Source organism: Sphaerodactylus townsendi, linkage group LG13 (genome assembly GCF_021028975.2).
Source record: "Sphaerodactylus townsendi isolate TG3544 linkage group LG13, MPM_Stown_v2.3, whole genome shotgun sequence".
NCBI lineage: Eukaryota > Metazoa > Chordata > Lepidosauria > Squamata > Sphaerodactylidae > Sphaerodactylus > Sphaerodactylus townsendi.
Window position 1 is genome coordinate 42,163,915 of NC_059437.1, and position 26,740 is coordinate 42,190,654.

Sequence of the window (26,740 nt, forward strand, 5' to 3'; positions counted from 1 at the left end):
ACATTGTTTCTGGGTTTACCTCCAGGATGTTGTAGCGAGAATTATCGCAGTAATCACGGACTCCGATCTCAGTCCCCATGTACCAGCCGCTAAAGGGGCAGCCGGAGAACTCCAAGCCTCCGACCTCTAGTAGCATATTGGCAACAGCCGGCAAGCCGTACCACTGCAGCTTCAAGTCCTTAAACCAGGGGAATCTAAAAGTAAAAGACCAGGAAGAGCAGACTCAAGTAGGGTCAAGCACCGGTTCTGTGTTCTGCTGGGTAGAAGCTAGGAGCTTGAGGCCATCGTAGCCAAAGCAACATGGCAATCCACGATCGTTCCGGCCTGTGAAGTCATGTGAATGGCTAACCTGGTGTCACCAAAGGTCACAGAGACAGGGCAGCCTGCTACAATACGGGAATCGTTGCTGGAGGAGGCTACTTAGTTCACACTTTGTGTCCTTCAGCCTTCTTGCCCAGCGTCTTGCTTTTCATCTATCTGCCTGCCACTGAGATACCTGAAGGAATGGTGGCGCAGTGGCATAGTACATGGGCTTTGCATGCAGAAGTCTCCAGGTTCAATCCCTGACACTTCCAGTTAAAAGGATAACAGGCATTGAGAAAAGTTTTTTTTTCTCTGCTTCAGACCCTGGAGACTGGTTACCCCACAGATTAGACCAGGGGTCTGCAACCTGCGGCTCTCCAGATGTTCGTGGACTACAAATCCCATCAGCCAATTGGCCATGCTGGCAAGGGCTGATGGGAATTGTAGTCCACGAACATCTGAAGAGCCACAGGTTGCAGACCCCTGGATTAGACAATACTGAGCTAGGCAGGAGAACAGCCAGAATTCCGCATAAGGCTTGTTGACACCCTTTTCATTTGCTCCTCTTGAGCACCTGGTGCTGGCTCAGTGGAAAAGTCTCCGCTTTGCATGCAGAAGGTCCCAGGTTCAACCCCCAGCATCTCCAGTTGAAAGGGTCAAGTAGCAGGTGATGTGAAAGATGTCTGCATGGGTCCCTGGACAGCCACCGCAGTCTGAGCGGACAATACTGGCCTCATTGGACCATTGAGCTGATTCAATGCCAGGGAGATTCATGTGTGTTCAGGTACAGCATTACTAGACTTTCTATCAAGACAAGGCGCTCTGACTTACTTGGGGTGCCGAATGGGTACTTCCAGCACCAGCTCGGGTGGGATTTCGAAGAGTTCAGGGTCATTGCCATTGGCTTGGAGAAGGAGCGGCAGGATGTCAAAGCGGCCCCTGGGAGGTTTCCACCCTTGCTGGAGGCAGATCTGTACCCCAAAGGAGAGCATTTGGTCAGTGACTTTCCTTATAGAAGGTCGAACAAACATTTGGCCTCTTTTGACACGGCCCGGCTAAGTCATAAACGATGTGTTCTCTCAGTTACATTACTGGAAAGAGGACAGGCCACCCCCTCTTTCTTTCACACAGGTCAGGGCAAAGTCACTATTAGCCCCTCTGATAATATAGCTCTCTGGTTATTGTAAATGGGAAATGGTGGCTCTTGAGGGCAATCTCAGGCTAGGAAAACAGCCACGGAAGGGAGACAATTAGATCCTTTCACCCCACGCCCCTACAGCTCCAGAACAAAACTGGCTACCAGATGCCAGGCAATTAAGTTCCAAATGCAGAACTCCAGACCATCTTTGAATGACTGGCTCTGAGAAGGACACACAGCAGACATGAGGACTTTGTAACTTGCCAAGAATGAGACCTGTAAGGAAAGTCGATCAGGGATTGTTTTGAGCCTCTCGAGACAGCAGCCCTGCAGCCGTCTCCTTTGAGGCTTGCGTCAAGGTTAGCTCTGCTGACTTTGTGCATGTAGAAGTATTGTATTCGCCGCAGTGCCAATGACCTTAAATCCATAAAGCAACCTCCAGGGACACAGTCTTGCAATGGCAGCAAAGGGCAGCATGTAATTATGTGTGCCTGCCACTCTCTCACCCACTGACCTCTGTCAGCTCAACACTGGCCGGGTCTCCTAGGATGGTGCCATCTGGCTGCTTATAGCCGGCATATCGGATGAGCTGAGAATTCCAGACTCGGAAGTCGTGTTTGTCGTCAGTCCTCTGGGGAAATATGGTGATGGCAGACCTAGAGGGAGGAAGGAAGGGAGAATGCAGGAGGCTAAGGTCAGCAATTCCAAACCAAGAGCCCCCAGGATACACGCTGAAGCACAGTGCAAACTTTGGGCTGGACGGCAGCTTTTGAAAGTGTTCTGTTGGAAGCCACAAATCTTGAAATGTGATTCTTGCAGATCACTTCTTTCTCTGTGCCACTCAGCTAACAAAGCACATGCAGAAACTGATGTACCACTGAAGACACACGCCATCAGTCCCTCACCTAGGTCCGTTCTGCACATGCAGAATAATGCACTTTCAATCCACTTTCACAATTGTTTGCGAGTGGATTTTGGTATTCTGCACAGTAAAATCCTGCTGCAAAGTGCATTGAAAGTGAATTGAAAGTGCATTATTCTGCACGTGCGGAACGGGTCTCTGATTGCCAGGCCCCCCCTCCACCCCCACAAGCTGACCCAATCCAGCCATGACAACGGGGATGAATGGAAAAGGAAAAAACAGTGCACATACAAATATACAACCCCTAAGAATTGCACAGCGCACCTGAGATTCCCTTTGTTAGTGGCATATTTTATGTGGTTGCAAATGTAGTTGAACATCCCGTGGGCGGTGGTGCAGTCCCGGGCATCAAACACCTGCAAGAATTCAAAGCCGCAATGTGACAAAATGGTTCCTGTATCTCCCTTAAGATATAAACAACCATTGTGTAACTCACTCAGAATTTAACAAAACCAGAGGCTGGATGATACAGGATTGGATCTCCAGAGTTGTGGTAACAGGAAGTTGCTGTCTTCTTCGCTTTTTTGGCTAGGGATGCAGCAGGGGGGAATTTGATTCTTTTCCCTGAACCTCAAACAAGTCCACACCCTGGAGCCATGATTTTCTTTACAAGGTAAGTTACAAGTCTGTTTTCTCTTCTTCGACTTAACAACAACTTACAGCAGTGGCGTAATGTCCATTGGGCAATGTGGGCATCTGCCCAGGGCTCAGGAATTTTACAGGGCATGCTCCTGCGTTTTTATTTTTTGGTGTTTTTTCACGTTTCAACCTGCAGGGGGTGCATTTTTAAAGATATTGGCATCAAAATTTCAGGGTATTATCAGGAGACTGTCATTATGATACCCTCCAAGTTTGGCTCAGGGGGTCAAAGTTATGGACCCCCCAAAGGGGTAGCCCCTATCCCCCATTGTTTCCAAGCCATGGGGGGGCATAAAACTCAGGTTTTGCCCAGGACTCCAGTTCGCCTTGTTACACCCCTGACTTACAGAAAATGGGAAGGATGGGATTTGAAAGTGGGGAAGAAGTAATTAAACCCCCACCACACACAGACTCAATCCAAATCCCCCCTTTGTACTGGCTGCTATTTACCAATCTTCCCCTCCCTCCTCCCCAAAATACCAGAGACTTAATGTCTCATCTAGCTATACCGGCAGTCCTAAATTGTACTTGAGAAGAGGTAGGCTGGCAATTACTTTCAGTCTAAGGCAGGGGTCTAAAACCTTTTTGAGCCTGTGGGCACATCTGGAATTCTGTCACAGCATGTTGAACACAGCCCCAAAATGGCTGCCGCAAGCTGGCAGCCGCAAGAGGATAGGGGTTTCAAAGGACAAACATTTTCCCCTTTAAAATGCTAATCCGCATGGGGCAGCAGGGTTGATAAACAAAACCACAATGTGGGTGAAGCCCGAAACCCCCTTCCGTGCAGCACCAAACTGAATCCGGGCTGCACAATCTTGCAATTTGCCTTTTGCAGACCAACGGGAGACCTGCCTGCTTCAGCCCTGCGTTGTGCACGTATTTGCTGCCCGAAAAACAAAGGCCTCAGAATGCAGAGAATGTGCGTTCAAGGAGGCACGTCTTACACACATCACTGTTTATCCACTTCATTCCTATGCCGCTGGCTTTGCCATTGTGTTCCCAATGGCTAACCATTCAAAAATAATTGCCCACAACATAATACACATCACAGCAAAGGGGGAAAGGTCAGAAAAGGAGGAGGGAAAAAAGGAAAAACCACAGAAGCACCTCTTAAAGCAACTGATGGAGTAAACACAGATGATCATTTATCTAGGGGTAACTAGCCTCGCACTGTGTGGTAAACCTGTGCTGTCCCGCTAAGGGCACAGGAGAATCGTCTGCTGTCCTGTGTTTCTGACCACTTTATAGGACTCTACAGGCAACTGGCTTCCTAAATGGCTGCAAATACTCTGGGGTAAGTTACCACCTGCTAGAAAGTTGTCCCTCCTAACAGAACCCTAAATAGACACCACTGATAGTTCAGAAGAAGAAGAAGAAGAAGAAGAAGAAGAAGAAGAAGAGGAGGAGGAGGAGGAGGAGTTTGGATTTATATCCCCCCCTTTCTCTCCTGTAGGAGACTCAAAGGGGCTTACAATCTCCTTGCCCTTCCCCCTCACAACAAACACCCTATGAGGTGGGTGGGGCTGAGAGAGCTCCCAGAAGCTGTGATTAGCCCAAGGTCACCCAGCTGGCATGTGTGGGAGTGCACAGGCTAATCATAATTCCCCAGATAAGCCTCCACAGCTCAGGCGGCAGAGCTGGGAATCAAACCCGGTTCCTCCAGATCAGAGTGCACCTGCTCTTACGCCACTGCTGCTATTCTGCAAAAGCCACAAAGAGATTTCCCACGTTTGCCGATCACATATGTCCAAAATGCACTGTTTTAAAAAAATATACAGTTATAGAGAAAAGATAGTGTATCACTGGATGGTTGTTGACGGAGGTGTGGCCCTCTTGTTCTGTTTGTGTGTTTTGTGGAAACATCTTGTTGGCCACTGTGAGAAACAGGATGCTAGACTAAATGGGCCTTTGGTCTAATTCAGCAGGGCTACCAAACCTCTGGCGGGATGCCACATGAATTTCAGAGCGTGGCTCTCTGAAAATGCATAAGGACAGGTCGCACAGAACGGAAAAAGCAGGAAAAGTCTGACTAGAAGCAGCAACATTTACTTTAATGGAATAATTTTTGTTTTGAAGTATACATACTGTGGCTCACAGCCCAAACAAATTCTTGGATGCCTTAGGTCAGGATATCAGCTACGATGATATTAGGAGTCAGTTCTTTTTCAAAGGCTCCTGTAGCCCAAATCCCTGCACACGTTTAATTAAACATCCACATTTGTATAGAAAATTTGCTTGCAAACAAAACTGGCTTTCTTCTTCTTTAAAAAGTAAAGAGGCTTATAGGAAAGGCTCCCCAGACATACTTGCTTAGACTCGCTCACGTTACAAACTGTTTCCTCAAACCCTGCAGTAGGGATGCCTTCCAAAGTCTGAATCAGTGGCTTGCGATTATGGCGCTTCTTTCCAAATAAACAGATTCTTCCCCAGGTGGGTTTCTTGCAGAGGAGCCCCACTAGTTGTGCCCAGGACAGCCGCCCACACACCCACCTGCAACTTGGACCACTGAATCCTGCCCACGCAGCGGGAGGCATTGCGCCAGGCATGCTTCGCTCCGTAGATCAGCTCCGTATCTCGCAGCTGGTAAGTGTCCGTCGCTTCAATCTCCTTGGTTACTTCTTCCAGCCTCTCCATGTGAGCTTTGGAGCCAAACCTGCCAGCATGGAGAAAAGAGCTGGCAGCTGTCACTATCATCATCATTCAGGAAAAGTCTGTCTTGTATCATACAATCATGGATTCCAGGTTTTTTAACACACACACACACACACACACACACACACACACACACACACACACACACACACACACACACACACACACACACACACACACACAGAGTAAAGGCTGACCATCAGAGGCATAGCAAGGGGGGAAAGTGCCCGGTGCATCGGTGCATCCTCCGCCCCCGTCCTGCCCTGGAACGCACCCCGTCCTGCCCCAGAACGCCCCCTCTGGACCATAGATCCATTATTTTGGGAGAAAGTAAAAAGCATGCCCCCACAGCACTCCATTTCATTTGCACAGCAAGTCCTCATTCAATCAAGCTGCTATTTGCAGAAATCTAGGCGTATTCTTATACGGAGCTCTGTCAGATGCAGAGGCCAAGACTGTTCACACGTAAGACTTGCCTCTTGATAGAGGAATAGTACTGATCGATGAATTCTTTCGCTAGCGGGAGCAGCTGCTCCTTCGTCCTGACGTCTTCCGGCCTCCGGACTTGTTGGGAAGGGTACATGACGGAACCCATGCAGACATCCTCGGTACAGGGCGTCACCTGAAAGGTATGAGCCAAAAGATTACATGGCTATTCGCTTCTGTGTCAGCTGTGTTCATTCGACCAGACTGCAAAGAATGGCCCTGAACATCAGCATGGTAAGACACAAACCAAGGCCATGACCTAGCACAATTGGCCATGCTGGCAGGGGCTGATGGGATTTGTAGTCCATGAACATCTGGAGAGCCACAGGTTTGCAGACCCCTGACCTAGCAGAAGGCCCACCACCAACTAAAGACACTTGACTTGCCTACTTTCTCCAAAAATGGAAGATTGTTCCAAAGATGTTGCAAGGGATGGTCTCCTGTTTGCTACTAGTATGGGTTCCTACAGGAAGTAATGGAATGTGACTCTTCAACATTCCTTTAAATCTTGCTGGCTCCTTCAAAGACCAACTGATAATGAAAGGGGTGTTCTCTGCTTCTACCACCAACAAGGTGTATATAAGTACACAATGGAGTGGTTCAAGTAGTGGAGGGGAGACATCTTACTCAGAGCTTCTCATAACCTGTAGCCAGCCCAGAGGGCTACCAAGCTGTATGCTTTCTCCCCTTTTGGCTACACATCAGGAATGGGCAATTTTTACAAATTTGGGATAGATGGATTGCAGGGTTTCTTGTCCATGAACTGGTTAGGGGTGAACATAAAGTTAAAAAGAGAAGTTGATTCAGTTAATGAACCTGGCAGCACACTGCACCATGCCATGCCATGCAGATAAGCTGCACAGTCCCAGTCACCCACACTGTCTAAACATTCTCATTGAGCAATCTCTCCATAAGCCAAACTGTGGCACAGTGATCTGTGATGGGAAGGGGATTCCTTCCTGCATCCTGTTCAAGCCAAGCTACTCCCCTTTTAGCTGTATCACCTTTTTTTTGACAAACAACAACAAAGTTGTGATAGTTTTCTATCTTTTAGTAAGCCCCATTCTTGAGTTTGCTCCTACAGCAGCCACGAGGGGGCATCACACTGCATTCAACACGGAGTCAATTAAAGGGCTGGAACAGTAAGAATTAGATGATCTCTCCTTATCATTTATAGCTGGGACTAGAGACGTGGGCTTCATTAAGTCAACCAACCTTCTTCACAAATTTGAACTCTGACTCCTGATGTATTGTCGAAGGCTTTCACGGCCAGATTCAACTGGTTGTGGTGGGTTTTCCAGGCTGTGTGGCCGTGGTCTGGTGGATCTTGTTCCTAATGTTTCACCTGCATCTGTGGCTGGCATCTTCAGAGGTGTATCACAGAGGGAAGTCTGTTACACACTGTGTCCAGTGAGAATGGGAATGTTTTAGTGGTGTAAACTAAACTCCTGAATTGGCCTGTTCTAAAAATTACAAGAATTGAGTGGAGGGCGTGTGTGTGTTTTCAATGGTGTGTGTGAAAAAGGAAGTAGCTTACTTTTGCTCTTCAAGCAACACAAATATCTACGTCCACTGGAAACACTGATTATCTCAGTGGTTTGGCCCTTCTGTCATATTGCTGATGGGTCGTCCATCTTTGGTTTTCCTGTTCAAAGCACCATTCATGCAATTATCCCCTCAAATTTTTATCGGCTATCTGACTTTATAACAGCAGCAAATAGCAATAGCTTGTTTTAGCTAATGCACCCTGGACTACACATTGAGAGTTCTATGCAACAAAACACCCTGCCCTGCAGTTGAAGTGAGATGTCTGGCCAGGTTCACGCCTAGGCCTTCAAGCACTGGGAGGGAAAGGGAAGCAATGGATGGAGGCAATTGGAGTCTATCTGCCCATTTCACCAGGTGGTGATGCTTCCCGCCTTGGCTGGATTCAACCCTGCTGAGCCACAGACAGAGCGGTTCCCCCGAGGTTGCCATGGCAGCGCGCAGTCTGGGTGACGCTTCTCCAAAGCAACGGTTTCCGAGCTGTTTCCTATGTCAAAGTGATCTGGCAACTGGGAAATGCCGCGCCAGACTTGGTCTTACTTACCATGGTACTCTTGAGATGCAAGGTATCATTGAACACAGAGCCCGTCTCCCAGTTCTTGACTTTAGCAAAGCGTGGGCACTTGGAAGGGCTCCCGTTCACCAGGCTCTTGGTTGGCGATTGCCGGCCTGAAGGGGGTGGCTGTGTGAGATGGAGAAGAAGCATTAGGTTGTTACATTCCAGCAGCTGGGGAGGGGGGGGGGTGGGGAGAGAGAGAGAAATGCATAACACTGTGTATATTCTGTGGTCTCTAACTGCATTGAATTGGCTTAGGAGCAGTAGTGGCGTAGGAAGTTAAGAGCTCGTGTATCTAATCTGGAGGAACCGGGTTTGATTCCCAGCTCTGCTGCCTGAGCTGTGGAGGCTTATCTGGGGAATTCAAATTAGCCTGTACACTCCCACACACGCCAGCTGGGTGACCTTGGGCTAGTCACAGCTTCTCGGAGCTCTCTCAGCCCCACCTACCTCACAGGGTGTTTGTTGTGAGGGGGGAAGGGCAAGGAGATTGTAAGCCCCTTTGAGTCTCCTGCAGGAGAGAAAGGGGGGATATAAATCCAAACTCTTCTTCTTCTTCTTCTTAGAACATAGAATGCGGCATCCTGGGAATTTCCTTTCTAGACCTCAAAGGAACTTGGCAACACATGGACAATGCCTGAAGAGGCCATAGAATCTGGAAGGGAATGGGTTGTTAACAGATGCAACTTTCTCCCCAATATGAAGCAGCAAGGGTGAAGAAAAACTCCACCTGTTGAGTTTCTGCCAGCCAAGTAGCCATTTAAGATACGGGAGGAGAGTGGGTGGCAATCTAGGAGAGCAGGATCTGGGTTTCCTTACCAATATGTGCATCCCTTTCAAACCTGCTCGAATGCCTCTTTCTGCAAATTAAGCCCTGTATCTTCCAACTTAGATCAAGCCAGAAAGAGAATAATAATGTGTAAACTGTTTGTACGAATTGAAGCCGGCTGCCAGCTGTAAGATCGACATGGGAGATTCCTTGGCATTTCTTATCCTCGCAACTCTCATTCCCCAATCCCCACTTCAGTTTCACCCGCCTGCTCTGCGAATCAAACCTGAGATTTGTTTTGTAGTTTCCTCGTATCCAATTTTTCCTGTACGCATTTTTCCAATTGATTGACAGATCAGCATTAGATCTAAATATACTGTGTAGATAAATGACGTACGGCCAGCATGTGAATACCAAATAAACCGAATGTACCGCTGCAACCGCTGGCCACACAAGAAACGAATCAATAAAACCAACTGCCAAAAGGGTCAGAGGTGAAACCAGCGAGAAAAAGATTTTAAAGATATGAAATGGAGAATATTTGCCGATCTGCAGCACAAAGCAGGCTTGGTTTCCGCCGGTGGGCCCTTGCTGCATGAGGAGCCGGGCTCTCTTATAATGCAGTTGCTGTCTTGGGAAATCCAGGTTATGTGAAATGGGGAGATTAATGCTACTGCCAGAGGTCCACATACATTATGCAAAAAAGCTTTTACGAGGCAGCATGTTAACGGCTTATTACTAGTGTGAAGATTAGTGAACCCTCCACAATTATTACATCTGTATGGGAGTATGCATGCCAGCATTTGGTCTCGCCTGGTTTGCTCATTAAAGCCCCAGAGAAAATTAAAAACGAGGCCAGGAGGTAGAAAATGCATTGTTTGGGGGTGGGGGGCAGAGAAGGTTCTTAAGGGATATCCCACTTACCTTGCAAGATACTTTTTGCAAAAAAAAAAATTACTTTGAACACTCTCCATTTGGGTCCCATGACTCTCAACAGAATTGCCTCCTCCCGCACAACACACACATGCATACTAGGGAGTAATCTGAATGCAGATCTCCTGAATTCTTAGAAGGAGGAAAGGACTTGTCAAGGACCTGTTAAAATAAACAGCTGCTTCTTGGCTCTTTCAAGTGCCGCAAAAATGGACCCAAATCTGACGGAGGAAACATATTTTTCAGAGATTCAGATGCGGCTTCCACTTCTAAAGCGGTGTAAGATGGTAAAGACTCGCATACAAACCTACCTATTATGACAGTCTTCTGTTTTGGGCTCTGCCATCATGAGAGGCTAAATAAATGGCACCACAATTATGGCATTCATTCTCCAGGGAGATTTGTTTGTCTTCTTTGATCACTTTCTTCCAGCCAGTGTTTCATCTGGAGTTTCCTTACGGACCCTACTTCTTGTTTGTTTTTAATTGCTGTTTTTATCTCTATATGTGTACTATTTCAAAAGTTGATTTTTAATGTATTTTCAACTGTCCTTCACCACCTGGAAGGCCACAAAGGCCCAATGCAACTGTTTTGAATAAATAAGTAAAGTTCCCTTTATAATCAGATTCAGTGTTACAGCAAACCCACATGGTACAGATCTAGGGTCATAATAGAATATCATGTGCAAATAGGAAACACAGCATGCAAAGAAACAGAGGAGAACCTTTGTCTCTGTTGCTCCAGTTATCTGATGGCATGGGGTTCCTTCAGTGGTGGGATCCAAAACTTTTAGTAACAGGTTCCCATGGTGGTGGGATTCAAACTGTGGCATAGCGCCAATGGGGATGGGGCACGTCAGGGGCGTGGCCGGGCATTCCGGGGCGGGGCATTCCTGGGCAGGGCTGGGGCAAGGACGCAGCCGCTGCGCAGGTCCTTGGGTGGGAAACGAATGCACGCAGGGGCAGGCTGCCACGCACACCGGTGCACCTCCTGCTAGACTGCTTCAAGTTCTGCTTGCTACTGCTGAGAGGAGGGGCGTAACTAGGGCAAAAATCACGTGGCAAAATCACCAACTAGTAACCCCCTCTTGGCACACACAAATAATTAGTAACCTACTCTCGGGAACCTGTGAGAACCTGCTGGATCCCACCTCTGAATATGGGTGTATCTCAGTTATCCATCCTGAGCTTGATCATTATACCATATTCTCTGTGCGCAAGAATCGATGTAAAAAAGGATCCAGAAATTTCAGCTGCTAAAGAAGAGCAGCCAGGTTGTTAAGTAGGACTTGGAGCAGGGAACATATTCTTGCAGACATTTCAAAAATCTTTGCCAGGTTCCACTTGGTTTCCAAGTGCAATTCTAAAGGACCATCTTCCTTACAAAAGGCCCAAATAGCCTGAAACCAAAGCACCTAAAAGCTATAAGCCTGTCTTTCGGCTGAGATCACTTGTTTAGACTGATGCAATTCTGCTTTAAAAAGCCAATTTGCTTAAGCTCCAATTCAGACGTCACAACAAATTGTGGTTAGATCAAAGACTCTCTATATCATGTGAGCCCCAGGACCTCAGATACATCACAAGCGGATTTAGTTTTCTTAGTGACACTTGACACAATGTGACTCTAAGATTTATTCCACTGTCCAGCAATGAAGGGTCAGGTTCCTTCTAGAAAGCTGAGGTGGGTGGTCACATTGGTTTGCGGTAGAAAAGCAAGATTCAAGTCCAGTGGCCTCCTTAAAGACCAACAAGATTTTCACAGTACGAGCTTCAGTGAGTCAGCTCCCTTCATTAAATACAAACATTTCTACTTGTTCCCTACTCTTTCTTGATGGTCACAAAAGAGCCGCTGGACTAGAATCTTATTCCTCCCAGAGCGATTGTAAAAGTCAGTGTCTAGCATGGAAAAGGCATTACTAACCTTTTGGAGTTTATCCAAAAGATGGCTACATTTGCATTGGGTAAAGAAGCCAACAAATGTTATAATCCAGGGGTGTTCAACTCTGGTGCCCCAGATGTTCATGAACTACGATTCTCATCAGTCCCTGCCAGGATGGCCAATCGGAATTGTAGTCCGTGAACATCTGGGGCACCAAAGTTGGACACCCTGTTATAATCCGTGTGTTATCTTGGGGGGGGGGGGGGACTTATTCTTTGAGAAAGGCTTCTGTGGAAATACTATTACCCCACCCAGGTCAATTTAAAAGCTGGCTTTTTCTTTTTCAAACACAACTGCTGGAGCTGCTTTCTCAAGGAGGGGCAAAGGAGCAGCAGTGGCGTAGTGGTTAAGAGCAGGTGTATTCTAATCTGGAGGAACCGGGTTTGATTCCCGGCTCTGCCGCCTGAGCTGTGGAGGCTTATCTGGGGAATTCAGATTAGCCTGTACACTCCAACAAATGCCAGCTGGGTGACCTTGGGTGAGTCACAGTTCTTTGGAGCTCTCTCAGCCCTACCCACCTCTCAGGGTGTTTGTTGTGAGCGGGGAAGGGAAAGGAGTTGGTAAGCCCCTTTGAGTCTCCTATAGGAGAGAAAAGGGGGGATATAAACCCTCCTCCTCCTCCTCCTCCTCCTTCGAGTTCTTTGGCTCTCTCATCCCCAGCCACTTCCCTGCTAACAAATAACACTCTTCAGCCGCCTTTTGAGTCTTGATAGTATTGATCTGACCATTTTGGAGCCGGCAACCGAAGAGGTGGAGGTAGGGAGAATATGCTAAGTTGGTAGTCAAGAAGTATGTGGAGCATCACATTTAAGAAGGATAAGAGGAAAGCTTGCAGTTTCTAGTTGGGGTGGCGGAGGAGTTCAACAATAGCAGCTTTAAAAGGATGGATTTGGGCAGCCTGAACAGGCAGAGGGGTTAAGCTCTCAACACAGAAGGTATGCAGAGTTAAAAGAAACCTCAGCAAAGACACGGTGAAACAAGAGCTCTTGACCTGGAAAAGTAGGCCTGAAGCCTGCTTGACCTTATTCTGATAATTGCCAAACAATATGTTACCAAGGCGGGGGAGACCTGTGACTCGATCTTCTGATAGGCTCCCTTTCCTTTTTCCAGTGGTGTAGCGGTCCGAGTGCTAAATGAGGATCTAGGCCACCCTGGTTCGAACCCACACTCCACCATGGAAGCTTGCTGGGTAACCTTGAGAGTCACATACTCTCAGCCCAGCCTGCCTTGCAGGTTTGTTGTGTGGAGCAGGGACCTCCCAACAGGAAAAAGTGGAGTATAAAAAGAGGGAATAAGTGAATAATGAAATGCTGCTACGGAAGAAGTTACCAGTTCCCCCACAGTAGCAGTTGCCTCTGTGTGTGTGTGGGTTCCTAAACTTTTCTCCCACGCAGCTTTCCTGAGCCCTATGGGGGGAGGGTGGGATATAAATTGAATAATACAATAAAAAATATAAGTCTTCCTACTTCTGCCTGCATATTTTTTTCTATCATTGTTCAAACAGCCATCATAGGAAAGGGGAATTTAGCTTGAGAAATACTATAAGCAGGGGAGGCACATTTCATTCAAACCAAACCTTTCCAATCTCCAGGGTAATGTATTCTTTTGGCTTTCAGACTGCAAAGAGACCTTCTGCAGAGTCCTTTCATGTCCTGGAAACCTCCCTTCGCTCCTTTCTTTAACTAACAGCCAATCGCTTCCGTTATATAGCAACTTGGCGATCCCTCTGCACCCCTGTCAATTATGTGATTTTATGGATGGTAAGCCCTTTCTTGCACTGAAAACCCAACAGGATTGCCCGAGTCAGCTGTGACTTGTCAGTACACACATACCGGCCCCTTCTGCACACGCAGAATAATGTACTTTCAATTCTCTTTCAATGCACTTTGCAGCTGTGCAGAATAGCACAATCCACTTGCGAACAATTCTGAAAGTGGATTGAAAGTGCATTATTCTGCATGTGCGGAAGGGGCCACACTCACACACACGAACGCATAAGCAGCGCTGACTCTTACAGAGGTAGGCACTGACCCTTTCTGTACTGTTCAGCAACATTCAATGAATAAAACGAACACAGTAGAAAACTAGCAGCGTGCACTTAAAAGCAGCACTTTAAACATACTTTAAAAGCTACAGAATGAGCAGATAAAACTATAAAAGCCTAAAAGCGGCCAACAGGTTAAAAACCATCAGCAAAGTGCAACACTATGAAGACAGCAGAGATGGAACACATTTCAAAGGAATGGGGGTGCAACAGTTAATTAAAGGTGTAGGAAAATAAAAATATCAAGCAAGTTTTAATTTGAAAAACCCACAGTTTTGACTCCAGACTTCACAAAGGAATTTCCAGACTCTTGCCTTACCAACAGAAAAAGTCTTTTCCCTGGTGATTGCCCACCATCCTGGGTCACTTGGGAGGAAGCAATCCCTCAGGCAGAGGTGTAGCTCCAAGTGGATAGGGCTGTGTGCAACGCACTGGGCGCGCGCCCCTGTGGGGGTGGGGCAAGGGAGTTCTGGGGGTGTTCTGGGGGCGTGGCAGGGGCGGAATGGGAGCATTCTGGGGTGGGGTGGAGGTGGAGGACGCACCGGTGCACCGGGCGCTTTCCCCTCTTGCTACACCTCTGCCCTCAGGTATTCTGAGCCTGAACTATGTTGGGCTTTATATGAGACAGAAGTTGAAACCAGCCATAATGACCCATACAAACTCCCAAAACCACGCCGTACCTTTTTATTAGGAACATTGGAAACTATACAAAACACTACGGAAGATTTCCAGCAAATGCAATAGCCAGTCAGTGAACAACTTCTAGAAGTGGGGAAATGTAACCTCTCCAGCAGGGAAATGTAACCTCACTGCTGTGTCTTGAACTACAGATGCATGAATTTGCCCATTCTGCCACACGCACCCCGTAGCCAACTGCACAGCATTCCAGCCAGATGTGCCACTTGTCTCTAGGGTGGACTCAGGGCCATCTTAACAATGTTCTAGGCCCCTGGGCAAAGCAGTACGTGAGATATGTACACATAGAAGAAGAAGAAGAAGAAGAAGAAGAAGAAGAAGAAGAAGAAGAAGAAGAAGAAGAAGAAGAAGAAGAAGAAGAGGAGGAGGAGGAGGAGGAGGAGACTGCAGGAGACTCAAAGGGGCTTACAATCTCCTTGCCCTTCCCCCCTCACAACAAACACCCTGTGAGGTGAGTGAGGCTGAGAGAGGTCCGAGAAGCTGTGACTAGCCCAAGGTAACCCAGCTGGCGTGTGCAGGAGTGCACAGGCTAATCTGAATTCCCCAGATAACACTCCACAGCTCAGGCGGCAGAGCAGGGAATCAAACCCGGTTCTTCCAGATTAGATACACGAGCTCTTAACCTCCTACGCCACTTCTGCACAGGCACTTGTGATTGCAGAGGTGACCGTGATACTAAATCAGAGGCAAATGCCAATGTTCACTTGTTACACAAAATTAACATTAATATTGTTTGTTATCTTCAGTAAAACATTTGCCAAATATGCATTTTCCAATAACAAATATTTATAGTTTAGTATAGTATGTTATTTACTGACAGCAAGTCACAGTAGACATAGATTAGCAAGGAGCCACTATGCTCGTGGGGCCCCCAAGCAACTGCCCAGTGTGCCCATGTATTAAGACAGCCCTGGATGGACTGACCACCCTCCCAATCCATACACCTCTCTATAGCTGACCCCTAATACTTCAGGTAGCAGTCTTCATGGTCTTGGATCAGTTAAGATTGCTTTTATCTGCCTGGAACCTTTTCCAAACTGCTGCTTTTACTGTTGGACTGACGCTTTAATGGGTTTGCTGCTGTTGATTGTTTTTTTTAAATTACTGCTACCTTTTTTCTCACATGCTTTATGTTTTCTGCTTTGTAAGTTGATCTGGATGTCATCTAACACAAGGGTAGGATGGAAGAAGAAGAAGAATTGGATTTATATCCCCCCCTTTCTCTCCTGTAGGAGACTCAAAGGGGCTTACAAACTCAGTAAAGTCAGGCTAATCTGAATTCCCCAGATAAGCCTCCGCAGCTCAAGTGGCAGAGCGGGGAATCAACCCGGTTCCTCTGGATTAGAGTACACCTGCCCTTAACTACTACGCCACTGCTGCTCCGTTATGTCAGTGAATAAAAAAATGCTGAAGGTTTGCAGGCTAGATGAGGGAGGCGGCTTAGAGCTTTCGCTCTCATCAAACTCCCAGGTTGATTGTTACAGAAAACAAAGAGCCTCGTTTGTAGATTGATGTTTTCTGCATGAGCTTTTCCTCAAGGGTAGAGAATGGATTTTTCCTTCTGCATTGTTTTGGCCTCTATGCAGGTTCTCTCATCTTTATATAGCACTGTTTGGCAGAAAAGCCAACTGTGCGACATTTCCCTTCTAGCTGTAGGGGTGGGGGAGAGAGCAAGGAAACTTCTGTGTTCAGAACGCACCTGTGCATAGATCGGGGTTAGGAAAATGCTTTTTGGAATGAGAGAGAGAGAGAGAGAGATGCAGGCAGAGTGGTATGAATTCATTGAAAACAGGAGCTAAAGAGAGTTAAAAAGTTGGTTTGTCGGAGGTACAAGCTCAATAGCAGAGTACAGTTGTCCCTTTCATATTGCAACTTTCCCGATCGTGGTTTCGGTACACCATGAGTCAGCATGGGAAAGAACTGTAAATGGGAATTTTAATGACATAGCTGCTTAATAAAATAAATGAACAGCTACACAATTTCTTTTCTTAAAATTACATTTGAAGTAAAAGAACTGCAGCTCAAAGCGTGTTTACGCCAATCTCTTGCATGACATTTCATGGTGATCTCTCAGTGACCTTTGTGCCTTGAGTTTTATGCAGTTTTCCAGATAAAGGGGGGCACCATGCCCCTGATCCCCACAATGTGGAAGGGACAACTGTACCTGCTTCATGTGAAGAAGATTCCAATTTCAATCCCTGTCATCTCCAGTTAAATCAGAAAAGGCCTGGCTTTGCTTGAGTACTGGGAGAACTGGTATTAGCCAGAGCAGACAGTACAGTGGAACCTCGGTTTTCATTGCCTTCGGTTCTTATCGGTTTCGGTTTTCATCGATTTTTTCAGTAAAAATTTGCCTCGGTTTTCATCAATTTGCAGTAAGGTGCAGGGGTTTGTGGAGAAATATCCCCCGGACAACACTGTTGCAGGCCGTGTCTGCAACTTGTTTAATGACACTGTCTTGCCCCATTTCAGACAAATCTTAAAGAGGCGTCAGAAACAGACCTTTTTGGACAGCTTTCTGGTGCGACATTGGTCCACTGGCTCTGAAGCTGGTCCTAGTGTTATTGTTTGTTACTGTTTTCAGCATTAAACACTATGTTTATTCACCCCAAAAATGTGTTTTTGGTATGTTTTTTGGAGTGCCTAGCATGGATTAATTGGATTTGCATTGATTCCTATGGAAAAGTTTGCCTCGGTTTTCATCGGTTTTGGTTTTCATCTATTCTTTTCAGACGGATCACCAACGAAAACCGAGGTTCTACTGTACTTGAGCTAGAAGGACCAGTCATCTGACTCATCAGAAGGCAGCTGCATATACAGACTGATAACAACCTGTGTCCTTCATGTGTTCTAGGTATACTACTACAAGCGTTTCCACTTGAACAATGATTTCCAGTGTGACTCAAATAACAGCAGCACAACTGTGTTGCTGAAACCTCAACCTGAGTTTGAGCCCAAAGAGTGAAACCAATAGACCAAATGTCAGTTCCAGTTTGTAAACAGTTGTGTGTGTGGGTAGGGGCGGAGTGGGGAATGTTGCTAAGATGTCATGCCAGTTCTGACCAGGGGGCACTGTTGCACTTTGCACTACGTGGCTATATAACGCAACAGTAACTAGCCAATCATGGTCATACATACTTTAATGAATGCACTTTGGGAAGAAAAATCTAAAACCAGCCAGCAAAAGGGTGGGTGGGTGGGAGGAGGCTTTTTCACACAATCTATGACATATTGTTTGTGCAACATGTGAGGAAGAAGCGACACCAGCCAGGCTGGTGAAGCAGCAAAGGTGATTCGGCAAGAGGATGGGTCAAGAGACACAGGCCTTCCAGTTGAAGGCTGTGTCCACACCAGGGGACTGTTCCAAGTTCAAAGGGGAAAAGGGAACGTAGAAAGGTTAGTTTTGAGGCTTCTCAGTCATGGCACAAAACGTAGGGAACTCCCTCCCCAGAGATACTCATTTGTCCTCTTCTATCACTGTCTTCCCCCAGCAAGTGAATGCTTTTTTTTTTGGTCTAATGTTCCCTCAATGTTCCCCGCTTCCTGCCTTGTATTTTAATTTGCTGTCCTCTGTTTTATATATTTTAGCTCTACTTTTCATTGGTCTTGTGATATATTTTATCATGCTGTTCTGCACAGCCTAAATAAGACAACCTGGGGATGCTAAAAAGGGCATCCTGCACAGTTTTTTCCCCCAAGATGTCCTCAGGATGCTTTATTTTGGCTCATGGCATGTTTTCTGGAGAACGCTTCAAAGCACACCTTTCCCCCCTAAGTCGCCTGCAAGATGTCTCCTGCCTGGCTGTGTGGAATGCAGAGCTTGGATGGCATCTTATTTTTCCCACCCGACCATTTTGCTCTCTGGTCAATGTTACCCTCAGCTTGAACCTGACATTGTGTGCGCAGCTGAAGGGCTTCTCCCTGCCACCATTTGCTGAAGGTTGCACCAGGATGTTTGCTCTGCAGGCTCCGATCCTGGGCACCTTTTCAGGCTAAGAAGTACATACCGTGTTTCCCCGAATATAAGACAGTGTCTTATATTAAATTTTGCTCTTAAAGATGCGCTATGTCTTATTTTCAGGGGATGTCTTATTTTTCTGTGTTCTGTTCGTCGGGCATGCTTCCAAACAAAAACTTTGCTATGTCTTACTTTCGGGGGATGCCTTATATTTCGCACTTCAGCAAAACCTCTACTACGTCTTATTTTTTGGGGATGTCTTATGTTCGGGGAAACAGGATAGTTGTACCCACCTGGTCCTGCCAATTCTGGCAATATAAAGTTTTCCTTAAAAAAAAAAAAAAAGTTGGAGGAGATATCTTCGAAGATACGCAGACATGCCTAAGAGCATCTTAGCTGCTTGGAGGACTCCTATTGAAAAGCACTGGGATGACGGAGGACAGGTCTACCACCTATCACTGAGAAGCATTGCCCAATGAGCCAGAATATGAATGTTATAAATAAGTACATTAATTAAAAATAAACTTTAAAAAAAGTAAAATGGCTAGATTCTGAGCTGTCAATCTGAACCAGGTTTTGGGGGGGGGGGGGATTTGGCCTGGCTTGTAATTAGGGCCACATTTCTAAAGTAGGGAAGTTCCCTTCTGACCCTCCTCTCCTTGCAAAAAGTCTTCTCCCTCTCTCATTCCAAGCTTCGCTTTTCCTTCACTCTTCACAGGAAAAACATTCTGGAATTGTGTGTGAGAAATTCAGGCTGCAACGACAACACAAGCGACACACACCCAAGTCCTGACGCCCTGCACAGAGGAAAGAGAATAATGGAAATGGCCCACGCCTAGAGAGGCTTGCCAATTTCTTTCTGGGGGGTGGGTGCCCAGCTTCTTGCAGAAGTTCCCTTGATAAAGAAACAGGAACTCTCTCTGCAAGGTGGGAAGTAGGAAACCAGTATCCAGGGCAATCAGAATCACACTGGAAATGAATGAGGCCATACCGAGGGAAGAGGCAGTGAAAAAAAAAAGAAACTCCATTCCTGAAGCACAACTACCTTCCCTGGGACTAGCATGCTTCTTTAAATCAGTGCCAGATCTCTCTGGCTGCTCCCCTGGGCTGCTTATAATTTCTGCCACACCTTTCGCTTGCAAAACATTTTAAAGCGTTTGGATCATTCACCCACACGGGCGGCTGTCACCCGTCTCGTTGGATTGCTTGAATGCTGCTGTCGACAGAGAGTTATTTTCACACCCTCCCTTTAAATTACCTTTGAGTCAATTTAAATTACCTTTGAGTTGGAAGGGGACCTTGGAGGTCCTCTAGGCCACCTCCCCATACCCAGTGCAAGAACAGACAACTGCAGAATCTCTGACAGAGAGCCATCCAGAGCCTGCTTATAAAAGAGCCCCACTGAAGGTCAGTCTACTACCTCCAAAAGCAGCCAGAACCTCCTCTTCCCTGTTTACGTTAACCTTGGGGATTGGTTAATGTAGTACAGGAGGGGAAAGACCTTTAGAGGAAGTGAGCATCCTGAAGTAATGCAGGTTATTATACCTGAATTGCAAATTGATCAACATAAACAGCAGCTTTAAGCAGGAAGTGTCAAAATGCCCACTTGACCCCACACACTTTCCAAAGTGCCAAGGAAGGTGCCCACTGTCACCAAGTTGGGGAATCCTGAACTTTCAATAAGGAAAGGTGGATAGGAGACCATCAGTTCTTTTAGAGGAATGTTAAAATAAGTTCTCTTTTATATTTTACGTTTTTACCTCTTTCTTTGTAAAAATTTGGCATTTGGCCATTTATGAATTATTGTATTACTGGTTGTTAACCGTAAATAAACATTCATTCATTAAGGACATGTCCTGATTCCACTTTCTCAGCACCAGAAGAGAGGTTGGCACCCCCAAATTCAGACACCCACCTGGTTGTTTTCTGAGGAGGCGTTGCTCACAACAGCAGACGTTTCCGTCTTTCCCCAGTGGTCATTGACGACTCGATCATTCTCCATCCCAGCTGGCAGCGACTTCACAGACTTTTGGTCTTCTTCCCTGAGACTAGAAAAGGAGGGGGGGTTAATCAGAAGAGGGTGGACTGCAGGCTGCATGTGGTCCAGGATCATCAGAGGATCCCTAAACCATGACAATGTTAAAATCTTGTGCCCACCACAAGAAGTTGACCCATGCAGACCTCTAGATCAGGGGTCTGCAACCTGTGGCTCTCCAGATGTTCATGGACTACAATTCCCTTCAGCCCCTGCCAGCAGGGCCAATTGAAGGGAATTGTAGTCCATGAACATCTGGAGAGCCACAGGTTGCAGACCCCTGATCTAGATGGAATAAAGATAGTCATCATCCCAGGATCTAACTGCAGCCTGAAAAATTCACAGCTGAGTTTCACTTATACCACCTCCTCACACCATATCAGCATGCTTAAATGACCTGCTTTCAGAAGCACAATAATGTACACACCCCATGTGCTGTAAGGTACTGCACCTGTGAGAACTTCTGAGGCACAGAGACCTTCCAACTAGCCTCAGGGCTGTTTTGTGGCAAGCTCTGAGGCAGGCTCATGCTCAGCAATGGGTGCATGCATTTCTCATTCTCCCACCTATGCAATCGCATGCAGCTGCACACCAAAGCAGGACGCACATCAGAAGCCAGTGCAGTTCTTCCCATCCTGCCTGTCCCTCGCCCCCCCCCCCCCAAATCTCTTTGCAGCATCCCCTCCCAAGCAAGACTGGCCAGATCCCCTATGAACCCGAGTGCAAAGCCGACCTGGTTTGGATGTGCGGAAACTCAGCTTGAACAGGTGTGCCGCAGGGGCCTCTAGTTTGCTGTGCCCTCCAGGTAAGCTAGTCCCAATGATTCTGTACACCCCGTTTCCCCACAAAAGACTGACACTTTCAAAAGAAGTTTGGGTCAGGAGTGGGAGGGAACTTGGCCCAGCAGCAACAGAGTAAAGAATCAGCAGATTGCGAGCTGGAGTAAAAACAATGGCAATTTCATAACATAAACATGCCCCAATCCTAAAAAAAAAAAATACCAGGAAATGGAAGTCCTTAAAGCTGTCAAGATTTAGGGAAGGGGGTGGAGCAGCAAATTTCCCAGTTTCTCATTTGGAGGACAATGCATACTAATCCTGGACAGAGAAGCTACAAAGACTCCTGGCTCCAGCAGGCAAAGGACTGGCTCGACAAGACGTGCTCTCCTGTTTGATACCGTTTTAGCCGCACGGTTGTTATACGCGGCATCATCAAAGCAAGATAATCTGGTACCTAGGCAGCCAGCAAGCAGGGGTGGATTTTCAATTTTGGCACCCTGAAGCTTGAACTATTATGGGGGGCCCTCTTTGCAATCAGCAACCAGGTGTGGGTAACCACCATTATCTTCTTCCGTCGGGCTGTTCCACGATAGCTAACCACAAATTTTGTAAGTCTACTCAATAATTTCCCTCCTTTTTAAAAATTACTAACTTTTTTTTTTAAAAAAAGGTTATTCCACTTTTTGAAAAAAGGGGAAATTACAGAGCAAAGAACACTCCATCTATGTTAATAGTGTTTTAAATTATTTATAATTATTTTATATACAATATATTTAGAATGAAACATCCTTAATTCGAACAATTTTTAACATTTACAGTTAGCCTACATGATACTTTAATAACCTTTCAATTTTTATTTTAACTATTATTTTGTATTGAATTATACTATATTATTAATACTAATTTTTTTTTTTAATAAAAAAAAAAACCATCTCATGCAGTGGACCCAAATTTTTTAAGCAATGTGGACTAAAGTTGCTTTTCGGTGTCCCCCACGGGATTAGAGGCCCTGAAGCTGAGGCTTCATTAGTTGCAAAATACATCCACCCCTGGCCACAAGCAAAGGCACGTTGCCTCCGAGAATGGAAGTTTCATGCAGCCATCTTGGCCAACAGCCAGTGGCCCTTTTCACAAAAACCTTTTAAAACATTTTGGGACAGGAAATAAAACATTCCCTCCATATATTTCCACATTGTTTTTACCCCCAAATGTTTTATTTGCAGCCTCAAAATGTTTTAAATGAATGCCCTTTGAAAACGATTTGTGGGCTGAAATGTTTTGAAAACGTCTTTCGTTGTGTGATCTATTGACTACATTCCCACTGTTCTCTGCTTCCGTGAACTTCCACCTCAATGCCATTTTCTGAGCTCATTTTATTCCCCCTGTTTTATTTTAAGCATTGCTGATTTTTTTTATTGGGTGTGTGTCTTTAACGCTACCGGTTTGAGTATACATTGAAAATGCTGGGGGGGAAGAATCAGGACTAATAAAAGGAAACATTTCTTCACGCCACGCGTGATTGGTGTTTGGAATATGCTGCCACAGGAGGTGGTGATGGCCACTAACCTGGGTAGCTTTAAAAGGGGCTTGGACAGATTTATGGAGGAGAAGTAGATCTATGGCTACCAATCTTGACCCTCCTTGATCTGAGATTGCAAATGCCTTAGCAGACCAGGTGCTCGGGAGCAGCAGCAGCAGAAAGCCATTGCTTTCACATCCTGCCTGTGAGCTCCCAAAGACAGTTGGTGGGCCACTGCGAGTAGCAGAATGCTGGACTAGATGGACTCTGGTCTGATCCAGCAGGCTCGTTCTTATGTTCTTATAGGAGGAATAGAGAATCTCAGCAAAAAGCTCTGAGGCATTGAAGCACTGATTCAACATAACACTAAAAAAGGGAGATAGGGGGAGGAAATCACATAATGATGGCCGGGAATCATTTCAAGGGGGTGAGTGCAAAAATACATGGTGGTAAAGGGGAGGATTGAAAACATTTTCCAAACTTTTTTGGTGATTTGTGTGGAAAGAGTCAGAGAAAGACTTTTTTCCTCAATTAACTTGTCTACTCTACTTTTAAAGCCTTTTGAGCCAGTGCTTTGGAGGTGGGGGCTATGTGCCCAAGTGGGAGTTACTTGTGTACTGACGTACTTACTATATGCTGCATTTCCACAGTGGGTCAAACAGTGCCCCCTCCAGGGCTATATCAGGTCAGGAACAAACACATGTTTATTTATAACACACAAGCACACAATATGGCAAGGCAGTCTGGGATTCTATTTCTGGCATGAAGGATGAAGAGAGAGAGAGAGAACGGGACAAAGGGAAGTAGTTGTAGGCGATCTAACAATTACCGATGAAGAAAAGAAGAGATATACCCACTTTACTTTAAATTGCACATAGAACACACATTATAGCAATTAAGCCAAATGAGTCCCTAACTAGAAGTGGCGGTGGCAGGTCTGTACGGTAGAAGGCAGGTCTGGTGCATTGCTGCAAAGAGGGAGACCAACCTCCACGTACAGTCTGGAGTTTTCTTAGAATCACAGCTCGTCTCTTGACTGGACACATGAGTCCCACTGAAGAAAATGGCAGCTTCAGAAGGTGTATTCAACAATAACACTCACAACAGCAACCCTTATTGGCATGAGACCAGTGGTGGGATCCAAAAATTTTAGTAACAGGTTCCCATGGTGGTGGGATTCAAACTGTGGCGTAGCGCCAATGGGGCTGGGCGGGGCATTCCGGGGGTGTGGCTGGGTGTTCTGAGGGCGGGGCATTCCTGGGTGGGGCTGTGGCAAGGACACAGCCACTGCACCAGTCCTTGGGCGGGAAACGAATGCACGCAGGCGCAAGCTGCCACGCATGCTGGTGCAACACCTGCTAGACTGCTTCAAGTTCTGCACGCTACTGCTGAGAGGAGGGGCGTAACTAAGGCAAAAATCATGTGGAAAAAATCACCAATTAGTAACCCCCTCTCAGCACACACAAATAATTAGTAACCTACTCTCGGGAACCTGTGAGAACCTGCTGGATCCCACCTCTGCATGAGACATTAAAACTACAGAGTGGTACGCTTAGAATCATGGTTCCCCATAGTGGAAGTGAGGAACTTGGTCACCTCCACCGTCATTTGGTCACCTCCACCGCCATACTGTCACCAAGGAAGTAGCATACCATTGCCTGAGTGGTAGACAGCATGCCTTAAGCAATGGCTTTATAAATGTTCTGCGCAAGGCTGCATAAAATGTGCAGGGGAGCAACACATGTTCTGTAGTTTGGGGTTGTCTCCATGTACAAAAGCAAAATCTTTCACTGTGAGGAATGCGTAGGAACCTGCCACGCAGGGTGGCTTGGGAAGAACATTAAGGCGGGCCAGCATAAAAGCTTAGTGAAGCTGCTGGGGAGAGGTAAGATTAGTAAAATAAGAAGGAAGTGATCCATAAGATGGTATTATTCCAAAACTGAGTGGTGAGCAAACGCTGTGCGTACAACAGTACAGGGTTTGCCTTGCTTCAGTGCCTTGAAGGCACAGAGTTCATCCAAGATGGAGAGGGAATCCATGGAGACTCCAGTTGTCTTGATTTTATGAACAACCACTTTTGGCCTGCTTGGATTGAAAGGAGTTGGACAGCATGAGCCAAACTAGGCTCTTGGTTTTGGATCTAAAATGGAGGTACAGACAGAATTTGAAAATGAGTGGCCATGCCTTCGTCTTTAGGAGATTTAGGCCCATTTTTAGGCAAAGGGTGAGAAACATGACACAGTTGGGAATTTCCATGTCATCACATCCTAATGGAGCTCCATCTCCTCCCCAAACTTTGCCTTTGGACCACTTCGAATCTCCAGGAATTTCCAAAGCTAGGTTGGCAACACTAGTCAGGAGACTTAAGGTGGCAGAGTAGAATGGGAATGTGAGGGGCTGCAAACCTCTCCATTGTTTGTGAGTTTGCCCTCTGCATCTCTTCCTCCCAGGCTGTGAGTTCTAAACTAACCAGTTCTAAGTTCTAGACCAATTGGCCATGCTGGCAGGGGCTGATGGGAATTGTAGTCCATGAACATCTGGGGTGCCAGAGTTGGACACTCCTGGTCTAGACTAACGAAGAGAAATCCAAAGGGAACTTTTCCTGAGGACAAAAGCAGAGGGAGAATTTAAATTCTTGTCCCACCTGCCCCTCCTTTGTTTTACATGACCCTGCCCTGCTTTTACAACTCTGTGGTGCTGTAAAGCACACTAAGACATAGGTTGTATGTATAATCCCTGCATCTAGTTAGGCCCGAGCCAGCTGTTTCCTGAAGTCCACACACACTTCCACTGCAACTCAGAAATCACAATATGATCATCAGAAGTCATTCAAGGCTGAACTTTCTGGAAGACACACATTTGCCTCTCATAACAACGCTGCGAATGATGCTGGGGCAGGCAACAGCAAAATACCTCCACCTGCAGAGACCTCCTTTGTTCTCCCAGCATTAAACAGCCTTTGCCTTACAGAATTTACCCTTGTCGGTTTTCAAGAATAAAAGCAACAGTCTTTTCTCAGCAGGAGGTTGCGGCGGTTTCATTACATCAATATAATAAAAAAAAAGGAAAAGAAAACCCGGCATGCAAGCAACAACCAGTCTCAGAGAAACATTACTTTTGGCACAAGCGCCTGTGTTTTGACCAGATTGCTCATTGTCTATTTTTAAGACCGAGCAAGCCATAGGTCCAAGCAACAACTTTGATTGCGTAAAGATTTCTCACTGTCCAGCTGTTGAACTTGTGTCCCACCGTCACTTTCAAATGGGTGATTTATTTGGATTTTAATCTAAAGAGGTTGAGAGGCTGAGCTATAAACCACTAGTCCCCAGTTCAAATCTACCCTCAGCTGTGTACTTAGTAAAATGCTTCTCTCTCAGCCTTAGCACCCTGTCTGTAATAGGATTTTGGAGTTTTATAACTGATATAAACCCTAGACACATCAGGAGGATAATAATATTGACTTCCTTTACAGGGAATTCTGACCTGAATGGCCCAGGCTAGATTTATCTCATCTTGCAAGCCAAGCAGAGTCAGACCCAGTTAGTAGTGGAAGAAAAGTTTGAATGTTTACCCCCCCTTTCTCTCCTGTAAGGAGACTCAAGGTGGCTTACAATCTCCTTTCCCTTCCTCTCCCCACAACAGACACCTTGTCAGGTAGGTGGGGCTGAGAGAATTCTGAATGAACTGTGACTAACCCAAGGTCACCCAGCAGGAATGTAGGAGGCCAGAAGCAAATCTGGTTCATCAGATAAGAGTCTACTGCTCATGTGGAGGGGTGAGGAATCAAATATGATTCTTGCTTAGAATCCATCTGCTTTGAGCCACTAC

The 26,740-nt window shown here is 46.2% G+C and overlaps 1 protein-coding gene across 3 annotated transcripts in view; it reads right to left on the minus strand.

Annotated features, from left to right (window-relative positions):
* The window catches only part of NOS1 (nitric oxide synthase 1), a 211,668-nt gene that overhangs the window by 33,535 nt on the left and 151,393 nt on the right, over window positions 1–26,740 (minus strand). For all 3 annotated transcript variants that reach the window (XM_048514672.1, XM_048514671.1, XM_048514674.1), the window contains exons 3-10: window positions 20,495–20,627; window positions 8,230–8,367; window positions 6,131–6,276; window positions 5,493–5,655; window positions 2,628–2,719; window positions 1,956–2,097; window positions 1,135–1,274; window positions 20–194 (exon numbers count right to left, since the gene is read on the minus strand). In XM_048514672.1, the coding sequence (XP_048370629.1) occupies window positions 20–194; window positions 1,135–1,274; window positions 1,956–2,097; window positions 2,628–2,719; window positions 5,493–5,655; window positions 6,131–6,276; window positions 8,230–8,367; window positions 20,495–20,627 (1,129 nt within the window). The remainder of the gene's footprint in view (window positions 1–19; window positions 195–1,134; window positions 1,275–1,955; window positions 2,098–2,627; window positions 2,720–5,492; window positions 5,656–6,130; window positions 6,277–8,229; window positions 8,368–20,494; window positions 20,628–26,740) is intronic.